The sequence below is a fragment of the Danio rerio genome, chromosome 2, assembly GCF_049306965.1.
Source record: "Danio rerio strain Tuebingen ecotype United States chromosome 2, GRCz12tu, whole genome shotgun sequence".
Taxonomy (NCBI): domain Eukaryota; kingdom Metazoa; phylum Chordata; class Actinopteri; order Cypriniformes; family Danionidae; genus Danio; species Danio rerio.
In genome coordinates, this window is record NC_133177.1 from 53429734 (window position 1) to 53451928 (window position 22195).

At 35.9% G+C, this 22195-nt stretch overlaps 1 protein-coding gene across 3 annotated transcripts in view; it reads left to right on the forward strand.

Moving 5' to 3' along the window:
* The first annotated feature begins 327 nt into the window (after positions 1-327).
* The window catches only part of zcchc2 (zinc finger, CCHC domain containing 2), a 39843-nt gene continuing 17975 nt past the window's right edge, over positions 328-22195 (forward strand). For all 3 annotated transcript variants that reach the window (XM_021471308.3, XM_021471307.3, XM_073930663.1), the window contains exons 1-5: positions 328-1067; positions 6447-6555; positions 6644-6714; positions 15452-15523; positions 19576-19676. In XM_021471308.3, coding sequence (XP_021326983.2) covers positions 504-1067; positions 6447-6555; positions 6644-6714; positions 15452-15523; positions 19576-19676 — 917 coding nt within the window. In that variant the 5' untranslated portion in view covers positions 328-503. The remainder of the gene's footprint in view (positions 1068-6446; positions 6556-6643; positions 6715-15451; positions 15524-19575; positions 19677-22195) is intronic.

Below are 22195 nucleotides of genomic sequence, written 5' to 3' on the forward strand. Positions count from 1 at the left end.
GTATGTCTTTTATTATATTTATTTTTACGTAGTTTTTTTAAAAGGTCACTCACAATTCTATATTATCTATAACTTAAAATATGAGTTATAATATTTAATCACGTGTTGCTACATTAATAACTAATAAACTTAATAATATAATGAAATATTTTGTTAAAGTCAAATCACTCCATAAAAATGAATTAAATTCTACATTAATTTAATTCTACGTTCTTACATCAATTCTATTCGGGAAAAAGAGCGAAGGGGTGAGTTTAGGACCCTGGGACTCATAAACCGAGTGGGCGGAGTCACAGATGATTGACAGGATATTCTGGAGGCACGGCAGGCGAGTAATCTCTGGCAAACTGACCACAGCCACACCGTCAGACTACCGACAGCGATTTTTAAAAACGAAAATCCGTCCCAAAACGGGGATTTCATCGAGTTTTGATGCCGAGATATTGGCCGGTAAGCACCATCCATGGACTTCCATCTCTGACGATTGTGTTTGAGAGCTGATAATGATGAAGATGAAGCTGCGAGCGGCGGGAGGAGAAAATTACCGATGCGACTTGAATTCCGTTAACGGAGCGGATCGGGAGAGCGGCATCGGGGCGGCTCAGCTCGATAAGGAGGCGGTTTTTGAGTGGTTCGGGCTACAGTTGAACCCGGCCGGACGCGTGGAGTTGCTTTGCGGGCTTCTGCATATGTGTCAGCCGTTAGAGCTGCGTTTCCTCGGCGCCTGTCTAGAGGATCTGGCCCGGAGAGATTTCACCGTCCTGCGGGACTTCGAGATCCGGGCCAACAGCCCCGCCGATTTGGAAGGGCTGGTAGACGTAAGCGATCCCGTTGTGTTGTCTAAACTACTCGTGTATTTGTCTCTGCTCGGCTCCAAGAGCAGGGAATGCGCCTGTATTCTCTTCAGGACGTTGAGTCGGATGGACGTGGGTATGTACGGGGCTCTACCGGAGCCGGAGACGGTGGATCAGCTGCGGCTGCTCTTCACCATGGGCTCGCTACACCCGGCGTTCAGTTTCTATCAGCGGGAAGAGCTGCGAGCCCAGTTGGACAGACTCCAAAGATGGGTGTGTAGCAATATTTACCTCAAAATCACTGACATTAATAAAATTTGCTAAAATTGTAATTAAGTTATATGGTTTGAACTAGTACTCGAAATAAACAATCTTTATAACGTTAACGTTATATCATAACGACATCAAATGGTACAACCAGGGTATTTACATGGAACTCCAGAGTATTTTACCAACTTACTATTGTATCATGTCCATAAACATGATGGAATGGTACTTTTTCATGTATTGGTTAAATAACTATTAAACATATCTGTATGTAAGTTTAAGAAACTAGAACTATGCTAACAGTGTCAGTGTTTATATATAACAGTCAAATAATATAAATACCATGGTCTTATGAATATCATGTTGCGAAAAAAGCAAGACATTAGTACCATGGTATTTTTAGGAGTACCACCCTAACAGAAAAGTAAGTACCATGGTACACTGATGATATCAAACGATTAAACTTTAGTTTCTTTATTATACACCAAAATATTTAAATGCATGTATTATGGTATTTACATATCACTCCAGGAAATACTATGGTTCTACTAGGGTATTATGTCCAAAAACATGGTAGTTATTATTAATTTTTTGTGTTAAAGTCACTCATACTATGGCTTTTATTAAAAACATGGAGTAATGTATGAACACCATGACTAGAACTATGCTAATGTCGTCAGTATATAGTACAGAAACATAATATAAAACCATAGTCTTCTGAATATCATATTGCTACATAAACATGACATTAGTACCATGGTATTTTTAGGAGTACCACCCTAACAGAAAAGTAAGTACCATGGTATACTAATAATATAATATGATAAACATTTGGCTCTTTATTATACACCAAAATATTTAAATGCATTTATTATGGTATTTACATGGCACTCCAGGAAATACTATGGTATGTCTAAAACATGGTATTTTTTATTGATTTGCGTAAAGTCACTCATACTTTGGCTTTCATTGAAAAATCATGGAGAAACGTATAAATACCATCATTTTGAGAACATTAAATATACTATATTTGTTAGAGTACAATATTTACAGCCTTACCAAGGTATTAAAATGCATTATTATGGTACATGTCCCCAAAAAATCATGATTTATGCATTGGAAAAAGTCACTAATAAAATGTCCAAAGACAACATATTAATGTATGTCATGATATTCTTATAAAAACTATGCCATGGTAAATGTACAGAATAAGTAGAAGCCATGTAGGGTTTCAAAATCATGAATCAACAAAACTACATTATTTCTCACACTAATACCATGCTATATTTTAAAATACCAAGGTATTACATTGGGAGACCATCAGTATTTCCTAGTTCCACCACTTAAACAGACATTAAGTGGTGCATGAACAGGAATAGCCTCCAGTTAAACAGGAATGCATGCTGGATCTGTTGGAATTTCTTGCATACTTTTCAATCAGTATCCCGGTTGGAATATAAGATCCACTTAAATAAACTAAAATCCATCTTTGATTCTTATTTGATCTAATGACATATTTTATGATATTATTTTAGGGCATGACATTTACAGGTCTAACAAATGTCATGTTATTGGTTAAAGGAATTACAAAAGCTACAGGAGTTTTTTTTCCAGTTTTAGTTCAGTAAAACAGGATTCATTAAAAAATTAATAATGTATTGATTTATCATTAATCACCCAGATACGTGTAGGATACATGTACTTACTTGCGTTAAAGATTGGCAGTTGTCAATAAGTTCAGTCAGGTTAAAGCTTAGCCTTGAAGACAGGGTAAAAACTGTGGTCAAATATATTCAACATTTATTTTGGAAAAAAATATTCCACTAACATTAAATGTACAAAAAAGTGATTAAAGTTACTTTAGTTATCAAATGTAAACTATAGCCAGATGTCAACAAACCACTTAATATAAATATCCCATATCAGACATCCAAACTCCAGTACAACCAGATGATTGAACATGACATTTGGTTTGTAAATTCATCTGTGTCTTGCAGGAATTTTGGGTCATGCTACTGTATGTGTGTCCAAATGCCATTCTCCCTGATCTCCTTTGATATTTTTCTTTGTGAAGGACTTTATTATGGGTTTTGCATTTTGTAAATGAGGTCATGTGTGCTATTTTGCATCACATGGGACGTCCGCACTCATTAGACTGAATCAGGTCTCCGAAATGACATTCTCTGTCTGTTTGTGGATGTTTGTTGTTTGTTGCTGATGTCAAGTTGAGAGTAATGGTTTAAATGATGGTGATGAGTCATGGTCATGTAAGCTGCTGAGGCATTATGCTCAATTGCTTTAAAACAAGAGGAAATGGGTGGGGGGGGGGGTCGTTTGGATTAATCAAATTAATTGACACACTGACTGATTGGGAATGGTTTGATTTGGTTTGCCTAGTTCCTTGATCGTACATCCCAAAATCTGGAAACCTGTCTGGGTACAATTCACATGCTTAAATTCTACATACGTTTTTCTTCCTTATTTAAAAAAAAAAACAAAAACTTTTGTGTGCAATAAAGAAATTATTGATCTAGGCAGTCCAGAGAATTGTAGAACAATCGTTTCAATGCGATTGAGCTAAAAACCAGGGGCTAGTTCGCAAAAAAAAGTTGATTTTTCACATATTGAGCATTATTAAATGAATGGTTTGAGTGACAGCAGTGGTTTTTGTGTCAAAGTTTGAGCAGGCCTATCATACATGTATTTTGTGTACCTGTGTGAAATGTTGTTTTTATGGCGATTTCAGTTTACACTTAACAAAAATGACAAAAAAAACATTGCATTAGGGCGTAATGATAAATCAACATAAAATCACATTTACGATTTAGCAAAAGCTGTGATTTTTCTCGCATATCATAAGCAGAAAGTATGATCAGCTGTAATTTTCCTCTGAAAACCAGTGGGTGCTCTCGTGAGTCGCGCAGAACAACCAAATATGCCTCAAAGAAAACCAGGAATTACCAGTCTGTAGCTGCGTCCCAAATGGCACACTATACACTCATGCACTATGTACTTGTGCACTTACACACTCAACAGCAGAGTATATGTAGTGTCGTCCCAAATGGAACACTAATGTTTTTTTACCCAGCGGAAATTCAAACCCATTCTCTGATGATGTTTGTCAGTGGCCAAATTAGTGAAATAAATGACTAAAGTTCCAAATAATACCTGCCATGAGTAAAACTGCATTCACCATCAGGAGGCGCTATAATCACTCTTGTAGGAGAACTTTGCTTTCACAATCCAAAATAAATCAAGTTATCCAACATCAGCGCCCGATAGTTCCGCCCCTTCTGCTTCATGAGCAAAGCTGCGGTCGTTGTGTGCGCGAAGTATTCATCATTCCACATTTCATTTTATCGGTTCAACGAGTGCATCATCCGGGTAATTAAAGTGCACTTATTATTCTTACATTTTACATTTACATTTAGTCATTTAGCAGGCGCTTTTATCCAAAGCGACTTACTTATTTTTAGAGTTTTCAGTGTGAACGCACTACTTACATTATTTATACTACAAAATGTCATTGAATAGTGCATAAGTATGTAGTATGTACTATGTAGTATGCTAAAAACAGTATGCGTGTTGAGTAGTATAGCTGCGTCCCAAATGGCACACTATACACTATGCACTCAAGCACTATGTACTTGTGCACTTACACACTCAACAGGATAGTATATGTATGTAGTGTTGTCCCAAATGGCACACTAATGTTTTTTTACTAAGCGGAAATTCAAACCGTTTCCCTGATGACGTTTGACGGTCGCCAAATCAGTGAAATAAACGACCGAATGATCAAATACCTGCCGTGAGTGTTGCCGCATTCACCATCGGGAGGCGCTGTAATCACTCTCGTAGGAAAATTTTGCTCTCACCATCCAAAATAAATAAAGTTATTCAACATGTGCGTCCGATAGCTCCGCCCCTTCCGCTACGTAAGCAAACCTGCGGTTGTTGAGTGCGTGAAGTGTCCATCATTACACACTTCATTTTAGCGGCTGAATGAGTGCATCATCCGGGTAATTAAAGTGCACTTAATGTTTTTAGAGTTTTCAGTGTGAACACACTACTTACACTATTTATACTACAAAATGGCGTAGAATAGTGCATAAGTATGCGATTTGGGACGCAGCTTATGTCTGAAGTTTTTAGAATTCGAATAATAGTATGCGAGAAGTACCCGTATGACCTACTACTTCCGGCAAGATTCTAAATTGTGCGTCCGATGGACGATGCGCTATTCCATGATGCACCGAGAGAAAAATTCATGAATGGGAGTGAATCTGTGCAGCTGACATGGGTGAAAGGTCATGTTATCATGACAAAATGGCGGATGTAGTACATCCGAGTTCCATTCGTACTGCTCACATTCATACTGTATAGAGCATACTTTTCTAACGGCCGAGTAGTACATTTAAATTTAAATGCAGTACATGCCGACTACTAGGCGATTTTGGACGCAGCCTATGTTAAATCCTTGTAGGATAAACCGAAGATTAAACTGCTTTTATTTGATTCAACGGATTAATAAACACATGACCATGACAACATGGGATGTATTTTAGTTTATATTATTATAAATTCTTTAATTATAAAGAATGTATTGATGCTAGTTTGTCACTGCTTATTTGAATGCTATTATGAAATCTATTGTGTGATATGTATGATATATAAAACATGATATTCTGTGTAAGAAGACATAAATTTACAGAAGTATTTAGTTTAAAGTAGGGCTGCAACTAACAATAATTTTGATAATCAATATATTTGCCGATTTCTTTTTTTTCTTCGATTAATCGGATAAAAACTAAATGTTTTTAGATTCCATTTGACGTTTTCCTTATAACTATATAAAACCATAAATCAGGGTATTATTTATATATAAGAGTATAATTAAAAAAAGTTCAAAAGCAACATATTAAGTTTAATCATCTTTAATTTTGACATTTTAAACCTTAAAATGAAAAAAACTAAGTTTGTTTTAAACAGTAAAGCTTCTCTAAATATCTTTTATATTATATTATAAATATCTTTTATATTATATCTCTAACATCTCTAAATGATCTAAAAAAAACAAAACTTTTTTTGACAGTTTTGACTGGTTTAGGGAAGGTCTGATTAAGAAATGTTACACACTACGATAGCATTTTTTAAGTGAATAAATGTGAGACTTTTGGAGCTTTAAGTGTTGCCGCCTTTTCATATACATTTGCATTTGTTGTGTTTGGCTGAGCACCCAGTTGAGATTGATGTGCATTCTTTTGTTAAATAATTTTTGATGATTTTAGTTGATATTCATAATAATAAACCTAAAGTTTGTCTAGTTAAAAATGTATATTTACACTCACCTTTTTAATAACTTATTTTTTTCCCTCACTGTCACAGAGCCAGTTTTCCAGACCGGGGTTTCTCTGTCCTCACCGCGAGGATGATGGAGACTGGACTCTTTGCAGCAATGCAAACCCACACCTCAGCAGCACATCACAGCGTGAAGGTATCACACCTCTGTATTTCAGCACAAAGACACACTGATACAAAAACTGTTGCAGAATTATAATGATGGTGTCCTTTTGATGTTGCAGTGGTGCACATTGAGAAGATCATTTTGAAGGAGATTTCTGTGGGAGGAGATGGCAGGCATTACAGTTTCGAGGTAAGTTTAAAACCCCTCAGAGACAGTTTCAACACTGACGGTTTATAAAAGAAGCTTAGAGAGCTTCAGGATTGTGGACTTTATTTAGATTGATGTGTACCTGTATTTGTTTGGCTTGCCAGTTAGGGAGTCTTTTCAGGAAGCATGGGAAGTTGGGCTGTAATACAAAACCAAACTCTCCACTATTATTACTTATTACTACACTATTATTGTTATTGTCTTTCCAGAATTTAGCAGACTAAAATGATTGATTATGTGGTGAATTTTTATGTTTAAATACTGTTTTTGAATCTAAATCTATGGGGATGGCACTCTGTGGTACGGCGTGAACTTGTACCGTGTCTCATCTGTCTGATATATGCAGGAAATTTGCATCAATTAAAAAAATGTGAACACAACATTTGCTTGATTTTGTATTAAAAAGCCTCTATTATGGGTTTTGAGAATGACCTTCCATGTAGTGTGTAAGACCGCTCTAAGTGAAGTGAAATATCCAGCTAAGTCCTAAATCTTAAAGTGCACCGTTTAAAACTTTTGATTCATTTATAAAAAAGTCGACTCGGTGTTTCAAATGAATTGTCTTGATAATGAGTCTTTAGCTGTTTCAGCGTGACGCGGATGCAAAACTTAAGCCCCGCCCAATTGTTGTTTGAGCAAACCCAGGAAAATTGAAACCTGCAACCTCCCCCAACTAGCACAGTAGCAAAGAAAAAGAGAAAGACAAACACTGTAGCAGATCCCGGTTGAATCAAGTCATGAAGACTCTGTGCTCAGCCGGATATTATTGGAAGTGTGTGGGAAAATAAGTGTTATTTTCTCTACCGAAAGATGAAATTGTGAGAGTCAGTGGTTGAGGTTTATTTTTGCAAAAATACCTCCGCATTATTATGTATGTGTGGATTAATACTGAATGTGTATCACTGTTTTACTTATGGTTAAGAATAGAGAAATATGCTGGTGTTAAACTGCATTCGGTCTCACACATACCTGCCAACATCTGTCCCTGAAAATCCGGGAGACCGGTTGGGTTAGATTCAGGGTGGGAGATGTCTGAATAACACGGTTGAGAACCGTATACTGTGGACTTTGGTGTTAGTAACTACTATGAAGCGTGTTTTGGGTGGCGGCTGCGATCGGATCCTATACCAATGCTTGCGACCCAGGGGTTTCACAGACCATACCAAAATGAAACAGGAGTGTTGGCAGGTATGCTCACACATACACTATGCACTCTGACTACTTGAATATTGTTGATAAGTCATGCTGGACATTTCACTCTCTCTCGCGCTGAACGCTGTCAGTATCGACCAATTGAAACAGGCTGTCATCCGTCCAATCAGCGCAGATTAGCTTCGCGCTAAGGAGGGGTTTGGGAACAAATGAATCGCTAAAAGAATCATATGGAAGTCGCTGGGTATTTAGGTAAAAATAAATGCATACTATAAGACAATGAAAGTGTTTTTTGACCTTGCATGCATATCAGCCTGTTGTTGGAGACTCTTAAAATCTAAATATGATCCTTTTTAATATATAATAGGGGCTCTTTAAATTCAGTAATCATGGAATTCGCAAAATGGAAAGTTTGATTATTAACTTAGCTGTTGGTAGATTTCAGAATCTGTGTTAACAGATGTGCACTAATGAATTAAAATGTGGTAATTTTGGTCATGGGTAAATTCTGTTTTGCTATTTGACACAGCTGTCAATAAGTGTGCAGTATTTTCAGATATTAAGTATCATTTAATTTGGTTAAATTATTCTCCATATAATTATTGCTTTGTATTGTGTTTTTTTATCATAGAATGAAAATATTTATTAGCTGATGTAGAAAAGGTTGTAGCTTAAACCACTATGGAAGTTATTAAATTTAACATCATATTAAAAATATTATATATTAGGGCTGGGCAGTATGATGGTATATTGTTTCTGCAGAATAAATTGTCAACATTAATATACTTTTGTTTAATCATGTATACCTTGACATATAAATGAGTGTGTGACTAGCTTGCATATATGTGCAAGAGCTACATCAGTATGGGCTCTATGCACAGCTCGTGTTTTTCCACCAATGATGAACTTCCCGTAAAAGCTTTATGTGACTATTTTAAATTTCTTTTACAGCATTGATTTGATGTTGTAATGTACAAATATAATCAGTTAAATAGACTTAAGCATTAATTTGGTTGTTAAAGTGTAAAAATTGACGAAAGTCTGTTTAAACGTAGGCACCGTCATTAGCAGCAGGCTAGCGCAGAAATTCCATTGAAACTGGGGTAAAATTGATTTCCAAATTTTAAAGATATGGGCTTAATATAAAGGTGCCCCTTTTTACAAGATGTAAAAGCAGTCTCTTGTGTCTTTCGAGTCAAGCTTCAGCTCATAATACCACACAAATAATGCTTTATAACTCTTTGAAACTGCCCTTTCAATCCTAATTGTGCTATTTTGGTGAGTGACCCTTTAAATTCAAATAAGATTGAGCTTTTTTCGACAGAGGACGGAGCTGCAAAATGCCTGTGTGTCAGCATAGTGGCAGATTCAAAAATTGAGAAATCAAAAAACTGGGCTGCTGTGTTACACTAATTAAAATGAAAGAAAAAAGTGTTAGTTCTATATAGCTACAAAGCATCAATTGGGGTCGTAAAATTACAAGTCTGATTTGAGTTTATTGTGAGAAGATAACACTTAAGGGGAATTAAAATCTCAGTCCTAAGTTAAACTGTATAATAATTTCTTAAACGCACAAACAGAAAAGGTCGGCATCACCTCAGCCAAAAACAGTTTGAAAATATGGTCAAAAATCCAATATTGAAGATCCCTACTATATTTTAAATATATTCTTTTTAATATATTTTTAAGTTCAATTAAAAAAAATATATGTTCTGAGGTGTTTACGTTTATTTATTATAATTTTTTTTGTTTACTTTATGGAAAACCTATATATTTAAATAAACTACATCCTGAAATAAACAGTTATCATAAAATTCAATTACGCATCACGTACCGTAAAACAGAATTTTGGTCATTCCACCCACCCCTAATATTCTCCTTGGTGTTGTTGAGCATGTTATTCCAACGAGGAACCCGGCTGGCTCCATTATGGGATGTTAACACCCACGTTTCACAATTCAGTCAGTTCCCAATAGATAAAATCAAATCCTGCGCTACTTTCTTTCTCACTGAACATCACATTTCACGCAGCGAAAAGTTTGACTTTGATAAAACGCTTTGTTTTATTTGTGCTCACGTGGTAAAGGACATTTAATGTTGTGTAGGCCCGGCGTGAATCGATTCACAGTTAATCACAGTTAATGTCTCGGTTGAAGCTGTTGTTTTAGATTCGCTTGCATGCTTTGCATTATTCATGGTGTTAAAAAGGCTTTAAAAAGAACGTGCCTTCAGCCTCTACGGCACCAAACCTCATCATGAAGGCTGAGCTACACTCTCAGTGCTGTACATGAGATTGTGTCTCTCCGGGACAAGTGAGGAAACATGCAAAGCCTGAGCTGTAAACATCCGGTTGTTGATACAGAGTTGACAGCCTCACCAAAGAGGCTTTGGCTGGACTCGCAGTGAGAGTATGGACTAGTGCCAAAACAGTCGAGGAGAGAGTGAGAGTGGCCTGGCCGAGAGAAGTGCTTTTCTTTTCTGTTGCCTAATGTATCGTGTAATTTTGAGGGGTGAAAATTGCTTGGGAATTTTGCAATTCGGCTTTATCACAAAATATGGGTCACGGTCTGATGAATAAGCTTTTTAAAATGGATTGCTGTGTACCAAGGAAAATCTGAAGCAACACTAAAAAAAAATGCTGGCTTCCACACAATTTCTTCATGTTGTCCCAACACAAACCGATTAAGCTCTCTTTACAAATTGAAGTTGATTGAACGTAAAACAATCAAGTTATCCCCCCAAAAAGAACCTGAAACATAAAATAAAACAATAATGATTCAGCTTGTTTTAAATAAGTTGTTTGAACAAGCTGCAAAAAATCTCTCTTTTGATTGATGATGATGATGATCTTGCAGTGTTTTGCAAATGACATGTTTTGTTTAGACTGTACTGCAATAGTCGGATGTCTTCGATTATGTTTATGTTTCAAGTACAATACAGTTTGTAAAGTAATATTTTATTATTATTTTTATCATTATTATTAATTTTTGAGACTTACATTATTTGCCAAACAAGTGGTTCTATAAAGATTGCTTGTAAACCACATTGCAGTGGGCCTTAAAACGGGAGGGATTTGGATCCTATTTTAACATCAGGAAATTAATTAAGACACTTATTGGCCTTTATATCACCCCAATATGTCAGTGGACACACTATGGCCCAATCCCAGTTCTACTCCTTAGCTCTTACCCCTACCCCTCATTTTGCGTGTTCACATGAAGGGGTAGGGGTGTCCCAATTCTCTTTAGTTTGAAGACATAGGGCTAAGGAGGAGGGCTAGATAGAGATTTTTTTAGGACCATACTTGAAATCAAGGGGTACAAAAATTTCCCAAAATACACAAGCCTCAACGACAGCATGGCTGCACACCGCAGTAAGGAGATGCACAAATCAGTATTTTTTTTTTTTACATTATTATGAATTTTTACAACAAAAGCATTTATTTTAATACAATCATAACAGCGTTCGTGTTTTACCGTCACGCTTAACAGAAAAACAGCAAAAAATAAATAAATAAATAATAACTACTGTATAGCAGTCCCACAACATTCTGTGACTCGATGACACTTGAATACCCTGTCAGAAAAGTCTAGTGGCTGAGAATGAGCTTTTTACAGTGTCTGCTATAATGTTCATGTTGTTTTCTTGTGTTTACATAATGAATATGGCCACAGTGTAAATGCCACATTATATCGTTATGATAACATATGTTTTTAGTGATTTCCTAAAAATTAATACCAAAAAATAACACAACTGGAATAACTACAGCAGTCATGCTCGTCAAACTGGTATGAAGTAAGAGCTCGCGATGACATATGATGACCTGTGAGGGTGTTGTAGTGCTGTACCATTTCATAGGGGTAAATTTTGAAGCCCTTCCCCTTCACACAGGGGTACACAAATAGAATTGGGATTGGGCCTATACCTACACACAGTTCTGTCCAAACAGCTTACCAAAAATTATTTTCCTCATAGGTGCCCTTTAAGAACTTTTCTTTGCCTAATACAAAATCTAAGAATAACAAAAAGCAGTTTAATTCAACCTCTCCAGCCGTTGGTTGGAGAGGCGGATTTAACCACATTTACATTCACACTGTTAGAGCAATCAAATGGAATGCATTTTCACCGACCTCAGAAGTATTCAAAAGTTCAAAACTTCTACTTAATGTTGTCCACTTGTAATCATATTGTCAAAAATGTATCTTAAAGTGGACCTATTATGGCCCTTACAAGATGTAAAATAAGTCTCTGATGTCTCTAGAGTGTGAATGTGTTGTTACAGCTTAAATCACCACACAAATAATTGTTTATAACTCTTTGAAATGGCCCCTTTTAGGATTTGTGCCGTTTTGGTGACTGTTGCTTTAAATTTATATGAGCTTGTGCTCCCAGTCCTTGTTTTGAAATCATCTATGGACTGATAGTCCATAGTCAAAATTATTTGAGACTATGGGTGGTCGTGCTTTTTCATACAGTGCCCCCAAGTTATGGAATGGCCTACCCATCAGCCCTTTTTACCGTTGCTTTTAACTTAGATTATTTTTGTTAATTTTATCATCCATATGTATTGAATCCTTCATATTGTTTTATTGTGATATATATATATATATATATATATATATATATATATATATATATATATATATTTTTTTTTTTTTATTATTATTATTATTTTTTTTTTTTTTACTGTTTTTATTGTTGTGCTTTGTTTGCCTTGTATGCCTGTTAGTGCTTTGGGTCTGAGAAAAGCGCACTATAAATAAAATGTATTATTATTATTATCTTCAGCAGAAATGGTGCTAAAACTCTAATGGCAGACGGCTGCTTCTTACTCAGGGCTGTTTATGCTAATAAGGGAGAGATCGTCACTAATGGGCGGGGCTTTCCAATGACACGTACAAAGGGAGAATGTCAATCAATGTGTTTCTGCAGACTATTTTTTTATGAGTGTGATTATAAAAAAAGTAGAATTAGTTAATGTTTACCATTAGATTCTGGGTTTATTCACACAACTGTGCTTAAACCCTTTATAAAAGTGATTTTTGCATGATACCAAGTGCGAACAGAGCCTAAAACACTGATTTGTGCACCATCAGGCCTGTTGGGTATATGGTTTTATTTTGCCAAGTGTTGATTGATTGAAAGAAGGAACGAAGAATAAGGAAAGCATAATGTGTTCTAGCCTAAAATTGAGCTGCTACCTTCTCTCATCCGTCCTGAAGTCTTTCTAGCGTCTTAATGCGAGTTGCATTCCAATCAGAAATCCCCATGTATCACTGGAAGACCAATTCTCCACCCTTTCCCAGGCTTAGCACTGAACCTTGACCACCTGTGTCTCGCCAAACCCTACGATTAAGACATCAGTATTCACTGGAGAAGCAGACGAAACAGCATGCCAGCCCTTGTTAAGGCTAAAATATTTACTCTGCTCGATAGGCTACCAGGGTGTTGAAAGAGGCGGATTGGAGTTTCCAGATAAACGCTCCAACATTTCTCTGTTGTCTGTGATGAATTTATTTCTGCAATTACAGACGTCATCTTACAGGGTCTTTTTTTATCTGCCAAAATGTTCTCTATGGCTGTAATTTATTTGGATATGTATTCCGTAATACTAACAATTTACTAAAGTGAATTTTTTTTTTGTAAATTCACAAACATGAAAATGGGTTAAGACATTATTTTTGCTGTATTTTTTTCTGTTTTTCTGTTGTTAATTCACTTTGTTTTTTAACATAGTTGGTTAGGGCTGTGCAATTAATCGAAAATCTGATTTCGATTTCGATTCTCCTTCTAACGATTATGAAAAACCATTAATCGAGATAAACGATTATAGCATTAAATACCAAAAGCGCGAAAGACTGCGTGCTTATGTGTGTCATTCGCACACTGAGACGAGCAGAGTAGCGCAGACATCTGTAATCTTAACATGAGTGCTTTAATGGTCAAATAGGTGTCAAAACGCGGTGATTAGTGATTATTCATATTAACCCTCATTTGCATAATAAACAAACGAGTTGAGAATCAAAAGACACGTGAAAGAGAAACCATTAAAGTGACAGTGCGAAATGCTGCCGCCTGTTTTATCATTAATCAAACGACGAGAACATCCCTTACTGCTCCTGACTGAAGGATTTTTGTAGCTAAAGTGTTTTTCTTAGGGTGAAGATGCCCAAATCACAGTTTGTTTTATATTTTTATTCTATTGTATTTATTTCTCTTTCCTTTGCAGGGTGGAAAATAACTGTATATATACAGTTGAAGTCAGAATTATTAGCCCTCCAGAATATTTTAATTTCTGTTCAAATTGATTGATTAATTGATAATAATCATGCTACTTAATAGAAATCAATTAATAAATCCATCTCTGATTAATCAACATCCTCATTGATTACTGTTTAAACACCCATATGTATGACTTATGAAGTATTAAAAATTTTAAACACTTTAACATTTTTTTAACTTTTTTTAATGTAATATAACCTGCAAAAACCCTGCTATTAGTGTTGTCAACGTTAATTATTATAATATTTGTATTTTTTAAGTTGCTATTTTTAAATATTAAATATTTTTGTCCAGGTTTTTTGAATAGATCGTTCAAAATAACAGCATTTAGTTGAAATAGAAACCTTCTGTAACACTATAAATATCTTTACTGTCATTTTTTTATTATTTAATTACATCCCCAGTTAGTAAAAGTATATATAGAGAATGTATTTTACTCTGTACTGATTTTAATAATATGCTAGTTATCATGTTTAAATGCTTTTTTTTTTTACTTTAGCGCTGAGACTTTTTATTTGTGTGAGCTGAAGTTGTGGTGAGTTCATTTAAAGGGGCAGTTCACCAAAAACTGAACATTCTGTCATCGCTTACTCACCATTCACTTGTTCTAAAGCTGTTTGACTTCCTTTCTTCTGTTCAACACAAAACGATATTTTGAAGAAAGCTGGAATCCATCGACTTCCATGGTAAGAAAAATGCTATGGGTGTCAATGGCTACAGATTTTAAGCTTTTTCTTTTTAAATATCATCTTTTGTGTTCAACAAAATAAAGCAAATCATAAAAGTTTGGTAAATTGTCACTTTTGGGTGAACAATCCCTTTAAAGCAAGTGAACTTTAATGGTTAAAATACTAAAGCATAAGAAATAGTGCAATGACCCAGATTGGCTTAGAACAGTTTCTGGGCATAGGCCCCATGCTGATGTCATTGTCTTCATTTGGGCCGCTTTTAAATATTTCAGGCATGTTCCGATTTTTAAGGAAAATTCCACAGATATATTTTATTTACTTAACACATTTTATACTTCAAAAATGAGCTAATAGAACTGCATGTTTGTCTCTTGCTGTAATGTCATTTCTGGAATCTACAGAATTGGAATATTTGACCGAGGGCAACGTGAAGAAATCCATGTTAAGGCATTTGTGGCAAGGGGACAAGCGCAGTTAGTCATGTCAGAGGGAAATATGATCAGCTCTGGGGAATCTAATTAAAAGATGCATTATGTCGAGTCAGATGAGAGCAATTCCGGCATGTTCTCACCAAGTTTTTTCTCTTATTTTTGCAGGTGAAATGGTCAGACTCTTCATCATCTGCTGTCACTAAAAGTCATCGCGAGTTGGAGGATTTTCTGTTAAAGGTGAGCTGGGAAATGTGGGTCTTTTGCTGTGTTTTGTGGTTGTTTAGTTCTGTTGCACAATTGCCGGTGTGCCCACCAGTTGGGCAACATGCCACCTGGCAAGACCAGCAAAGGACATTATCCATCTGTTTCAGTTTCCATTTCCCTCTCTGGCTGTGCTCAGAATGGAGCACTAGAGTTCTGCATACAAGTTGCTTTACGTGTAATCTTATATGTTAAAAATGCCTATTTGGCTTGTTATTATGCCTATTTTAGTCATCTTAGTATCTTAGGTAACGTTTATTTCAGTTAGTTGCATAGGCAAATTTTCACATTTGTCTTTTCCACGTGTTTTATTTTTTCATTCATTCATTTTCTTTTCGGCTTAGTCCCTTTATTAATCAGAGGTCACCACAGCAGAATGGATCGCCAACTTATCCAGCATATGTTTTACTTAGTGGATGCCCTTCCAGCTGCAACCCAACACTGAGAAACACCCATACACACTCTTTCACACACGTACACTACACGTATGTCTTTGGACTGTGGTGGAAACCGGAGCACCCGGAGGAAACCCACGCCAACACGGGGAGAACATGCAAACTCCACACAGAAATGCCATCTGACCCAGCCAGGGCTTGAACCAGCAACCTTCTTGCCATGAGTTGATCGTGCTACCTACTGCGCCACCATGACGCCCCACGTGTTTTATTTTATTTATTAAATGTTATTTTTTAATACAGATACTGATTTTAAAAATATGCTAGTTGTCATGTTTAAATGCTTTTCTTTTTACTTTGGCGCTGAGACTTTTTTTATGAGCTGAAGTTGTGGTGAATTAATTTAAAGGTACAGTTTACACAAAACGCTACATTCTGTTATTGTTTTCTCACCATTCACTTGTTCCAAATCTTTCTTCTGTTCAACACAAAACAAGATGTTTTGAAGAAAGCTAGAAACCATCGACCTCCAAAGCATTTGTTTTTACTACTATGGATGCACTGGGTTAAAGTAACACATTAAAATACTCAAATTCCTGTAATTGAGTAGTTTTTCTCAGGAATTCTCATTTACTAAGTAGGTTTAAAAATGTGTACTTTTACTTTCCCTTGAGTACATTTTAGTGCAGTATCGGTACTTTTACTCTACTTTTTTTTCTTTAACCTGCAGTCACTACTTTTTCTAGTTTATGGGGATTAGAAAAATCAGTCCTGGGATTTCTGTCCAATCAAATCAAATATAGAAGGTATATCACATCATAATGAACTACCTCAAGACATGGGCGATTTATACTTGCAGCAAACTATTTGGAAGCATTAAGTGTACAAATAAGATGTTTAAAATCTTTACACACATTGATTGAGAGACTGTTTAGATGCATGTCACTGATGAGAAGATGACTGATGTTTACTGTATGATGATTAAAATGGCCTTAAACACCCAGCAGGCACAAGACATCAACATGACTTCAGACTATTGTTGTACCCCAATGTTGTGGGGATGTTGCATTCTGTTTGGAAATGAAAATTGGGTTGACATCAGAACTCAACATCAGTTTGACGTCAGTGTCCAACATCCAACCTACAATTAACCAAATATCAACGTCTAGTGACGTTATAGTTTGACGTTGTGTGGACGTTACTACTATAACGTCTGTCAGATGTTGGTTTTTAGTTGCCATACCTGATGAATAAATGTCAGACGTCAATATGACATTGGTTTTTAAGATGTTGGCTCGACGTAGGATTTTGGTCACTTTCTAACAACGTCAAGTCAACCAAATATCTACGTCGTTTTTGGAAATCAAAAAAACGTTGTCCTTAGTTGCTGGCCTGACATTGAATTTTGGTCAACTGACATCACAACCTCAATCTAACCTAATATTAACGTCTTGTGATGTTGTGTGCCTGCTGCTGGGCAATAACTGAGTGCATTACAATGCAATGTTTGCACACATCCACAAATTACATGTAAACGTGTCCGCTTTTTACAGCGTAATACTCACTACTCTTGAGTACTTTTGAAAGGTCTTTACTCATACTTTGAGTAATATTTACAGATACTTTTACTCTACTTGCACTACATTTTAAGCAAATAATGATACTTTTACTTATGATTTTTCAGTACTCTTTCCACCACTGTATGGATGTCAGTAGTTCCAGGTTTTCAGCTCTTTTTTCAAAATATCATCTTTTGTGTTCAACCATTTAAAGGAAATCATAAATAAATTATTATTTTTTTTTTTTTGCTTTATTCCAGTTACTGGAAAAAAAAATTATTTTATATATATATATATATATATATATATATATATATATATATATATATATATATATATATATATATATATATATATATATATATATATATATATTTGTATTTGTTAACAGCAACACAGTGCTTCCCACACTAGACTTTACTTATGTGGACCACTCAGGTACATTAAAGGCCACCTAAGTATATTTGGTGACTTTTGTTTTTTTACTATTATTATCATCTTTATTTTTTTGTATTCTTCCATAAACCAAATTCCCGCGATTGATTAACCAGTGGAAATTCTTCTCTTGTTTACCGTTTGCTACTACTGGTTCTATGTGTGCAAGAACTGTCAACACTCCCACAGACAGTCTCTCGTAGTATTAAAATTACTTTTGGAATCTCCTAAAATGTTAATATATTACAATATTTTATACATATCTAAAATGTTTTGGCCATACTATACAAAATTACTATATTATTACTATACTATGCAACTATATAGCAGATTTAACCTGTCAGTGAGTGCACATGGCTCCTTAGCATAAAAGTTTTATTTTTATTTTTTTTCCAACAGTCTGTTTTCAAAACTTTAACCCAGTGTCATAATAAATAAAAATATAGTTAAAAATTACATTGTTTTTTGTTTGCCGCATGTAGTTGATCATTTGTGTGCTGTGGGTAAAAGGTGTGTTTTAATTCGGTACCACCCCAAGTATGTTCCGAACCTCTGGGAGACACTGGCAACACTGATGTACTGTGCGTTAACTTGAAAAATTGTGTGCAAACATAAGTAAGTGTTTTGCAAATATATTTTCCAAGGGGTTATTACATGGCCCATGACCTTAAAGGTATAGTTCATGCAAAAATGAACATATGCATTCGAACATAACATATGCGTTTCTTTCTTCTGTTGAACATAAAAAAAGGTTATTCTGAAGCAAGCTGAGAAACCTGTAACTATTGGCCTCCTTAGTAGAAAAAACTAATCCAATGAAAGTCAAATCGTTACAGGTTTCCATCGCTTTACATGCGCTTTTTTTTATTTATTTTTTTTTTTATTTATTGATTTTAGTGTAGGGTTATTTATTCAAGTTTGGCTTGGTAGCACTGACGAGTGTGGGCGGGACCGAAAGCCACGCTAACTTGTTGGATCGAGTGTTTACATGTGTTGAGTCCTGTGAAGGAGGTCAAGATGGAAAGTTTTGTTTTGTGTTTACCTTATGATTAAAAATTGTTGCACGTCCACCTGTTTCCGCCTCCAAATAAGCGAGTTTGATCTACTTCTAGATTAAGGTAGCATTCAGAAAAAGGAAAACCCAGCGAAGAAACTCGACACAGAGGAATATAAAAACCTACTGCCAGCCAGAATTTTGGAAGTGCTATTGCAGAGCAACATAAACAGCGCCTGAAGTATAAATGTACGACAATGAGCAAGGCATGCGCCATGGGCTACATCGATTACTCGACGCAGAAGTATAAACCAGGCTTAAGCCGAAGGAAAATTAATAGCATTTAAAATTAAAAACTCAATTTAGACATATTTAAAAATGTATATTTATTTGTTCATTTAAATGTTTATTTATTAACTTACTGTAAATTTTTATGCTTCAATTATTAAAGCAATAATCTGATTCTTCATTTTATTTCTAACCGGCTCTCATGGTCTTCCATAAGTTTGATCATATGGGTATTTCCATACATACAGCATTCATATTGCTTATTGGCGTTTTTATTGCCACAGCATGTGCAACTTAGCTCAGCTGTATTAAAGTGTAAAATTGTTCCTAAACAAAGCCTCTGTTTCTGTCCTGTAGCTTCCTAAGGAGCAGAGTCCTGGTGGCTTTGAGAAGGGCATCGTCAAATTACTCAGTCGTGGCGATCAATGTGAATCCAGAGACCTGGAGAGAAACCTCAGGTGGGTCTCATGTTACTTTGTTAATAGTAATGTTACATTGTGTTGAATCCTTACTTTTGCATTGCTTTTCCACAGCTTCAAATCACTAACTGGCAACACTTAATGGTCCATTAGTTAATGTATTCACTAACATGAACAAAAAAATTAGAAATACATTTATTGCAGTATTTATTTATCTGTTATTGTTAGCCAACATTATTTAAGCAAAACGACATTAGTTCATGTTAACTCTCTGTGCATTACCTAGGGCTACGTTCACACTGCAAGGCTTAGTGCTCAAATCTGATATTTTTCTCAGATCTGATATTTTTTTGCATAGTTGTTCACATTGTTGTTATAAATGTCGCCAATATCAGATTTTCTGTGTAAACAGATCATGGTCCTAAACTGACCCGCATGCGCAAAAGTACATTATGGAGAGCAAAAAATGTCTAATTATGCACACAATGCGTATACGGTATGAAGTAAGCATATTGTCAGATTATGCTTAATATGATCATTGACTTTTTTACAGATAACCGTGGTGTGTTTCATGAACTGTAAAAGGGTGTTCTGCTACTACTAAGATGTATTTCGTCATTTGAAGCCTAAAATAAGTCTCTTGTGATTGAAAACACTGATAATTTCTGTTTTTTGACAACCGGGGTGCGTGGCGCTCTGAACTCATCAAGGGTTATTGAGCAGCCGTAGACTGAACTGTGAAGGTGGAGTTGGTTTATCTCTGTTTACAGAGTTATTTCAGTTTACTTCGTTATAAGCAACAGGCATGTGCAGAAGGGGGATTGGGTGCTTGAGCACCTGCCCTTTTTTTTTCTCTCGGAGAGAAAGTTTATCCTTATAATGAAAGTGCACCCTTCTTTGCGTACAGATCCCCTATCCGCAACACCCCCAGCGCTCTTCAGCTTCAGATTGGTTAACAAGCAGCAGTTTTGCCTTCAACTTTTTTTTCAAAATGAATAACCAAATTTCTGTGGTAAAGTATTTGCCCTGTGTGCCGTTCTACTATGCTGCTTAGGAGTAGACGATGTTTGCAGCAAAGAATGATGACACATGTTGCTCAAAGATTATGTAAAACTTGTATGAAATCCGACATAATCCGACATCCGACATAACTGTTAACACTGCGGTCGCTTGGCAAAACATCACATCTGTGTCTGATTTAATACTACATATGAAAGTGGCACCAATCTGAATTAAAGATCAGATTCCATGTGGTTTGGGCTGTTCACACTGTCAAGACAAAAACTGATCTGAGTCACATGTGGGTAAAGCAAAATCAGATTCGGGCCACATTTGCCTGCAGTGTGAATGTAGCCTATCAACAGGCACAACTTTAGATTTTATAAACGCATTAGTGACAGATTATTTATACTTAATATTAGTAAATACATGAAATAACTTTTACTAACGGACCATTATTCTAAAGTGTTACCAGGTAACTTAAGTATTTAACATAGATATATACACAAGATATCGCATAGGGACCCTGAGCATGCGTTAATAGCGCCGCCACATTGGTACAGTGCTCCCAGGACAAATGTAATTCAACCGCACTAGTCAAGACAGTGTTATTACGTGAAGATGCGGGACCTTAGCGCTGTCTACAGGTGTAGGAACGAGCAAACAAAGAAAACAAAGCACAAAGGCAGAACATTTCATAGGTCAGATTAAGTTTTTTACGTTTTTGTATGTTCTGAACTTTTGTGCTAAACAGGTAACGTTATTGATGATAATACAGTCACTTACCGCATTCACCATAAGGCAAAATAGCTCCAACTCACACTAAATAGTCGGCTTATGCTAGTTTTGTTTAATAAAATCAGCAAACAATGCAAAAGAAATATGACCAAGAGATGCTGCGGTGCCAGAAACATATTGTCTGCTAGTGAAGGAGTTGTTCATAACGGAGATTAATTCACAAACGAATCGCTCCCTCCGTCAGTATGAGAAGTGAAAGCAGGAGAGGAGGAGTGTTTCAAGACACGGATTAGATCAAATTTAACAGGGAGGGTGGATAGTACATTTCTGTGCACACAAACACAAGCTTGTCAGGAATGCCAGTGCGATCACTGATCCATCAATGTAGAAAAGTGATGTAAAATTATAATTTTCGTAATTAAAAAAATAATTTGCATACTAACATCCAGGAAAACTCCCGATCATAGATATATGTGTATGTGTGTATATCTCTGGCTTTGGATGGCCACAGTCCTCCACTGTACCTTGGTCTCGCATTAATTTTAAAGGAGCGCTACCCTGTTCCAAAATGGCAGCTCTATTGACGCGTTCCTTCCAATAGACAACAACAGGGTATGCGACATCTAATGTATTTATCTATGAGTGTTTAAGTTTCTTTTTTTCTAAGTGATCTTTCTTTCCAGAAAGAATGTCCTATATCCCTGGTTATTACGTGTGTAAGTTCGATTTGAAGCACCATTAACTGCAATATAGGGCTGTGCAAAAATATCGATATATCTAACTATCGTGATAATTTCTTTCACGATAGTGTATCGACAGTC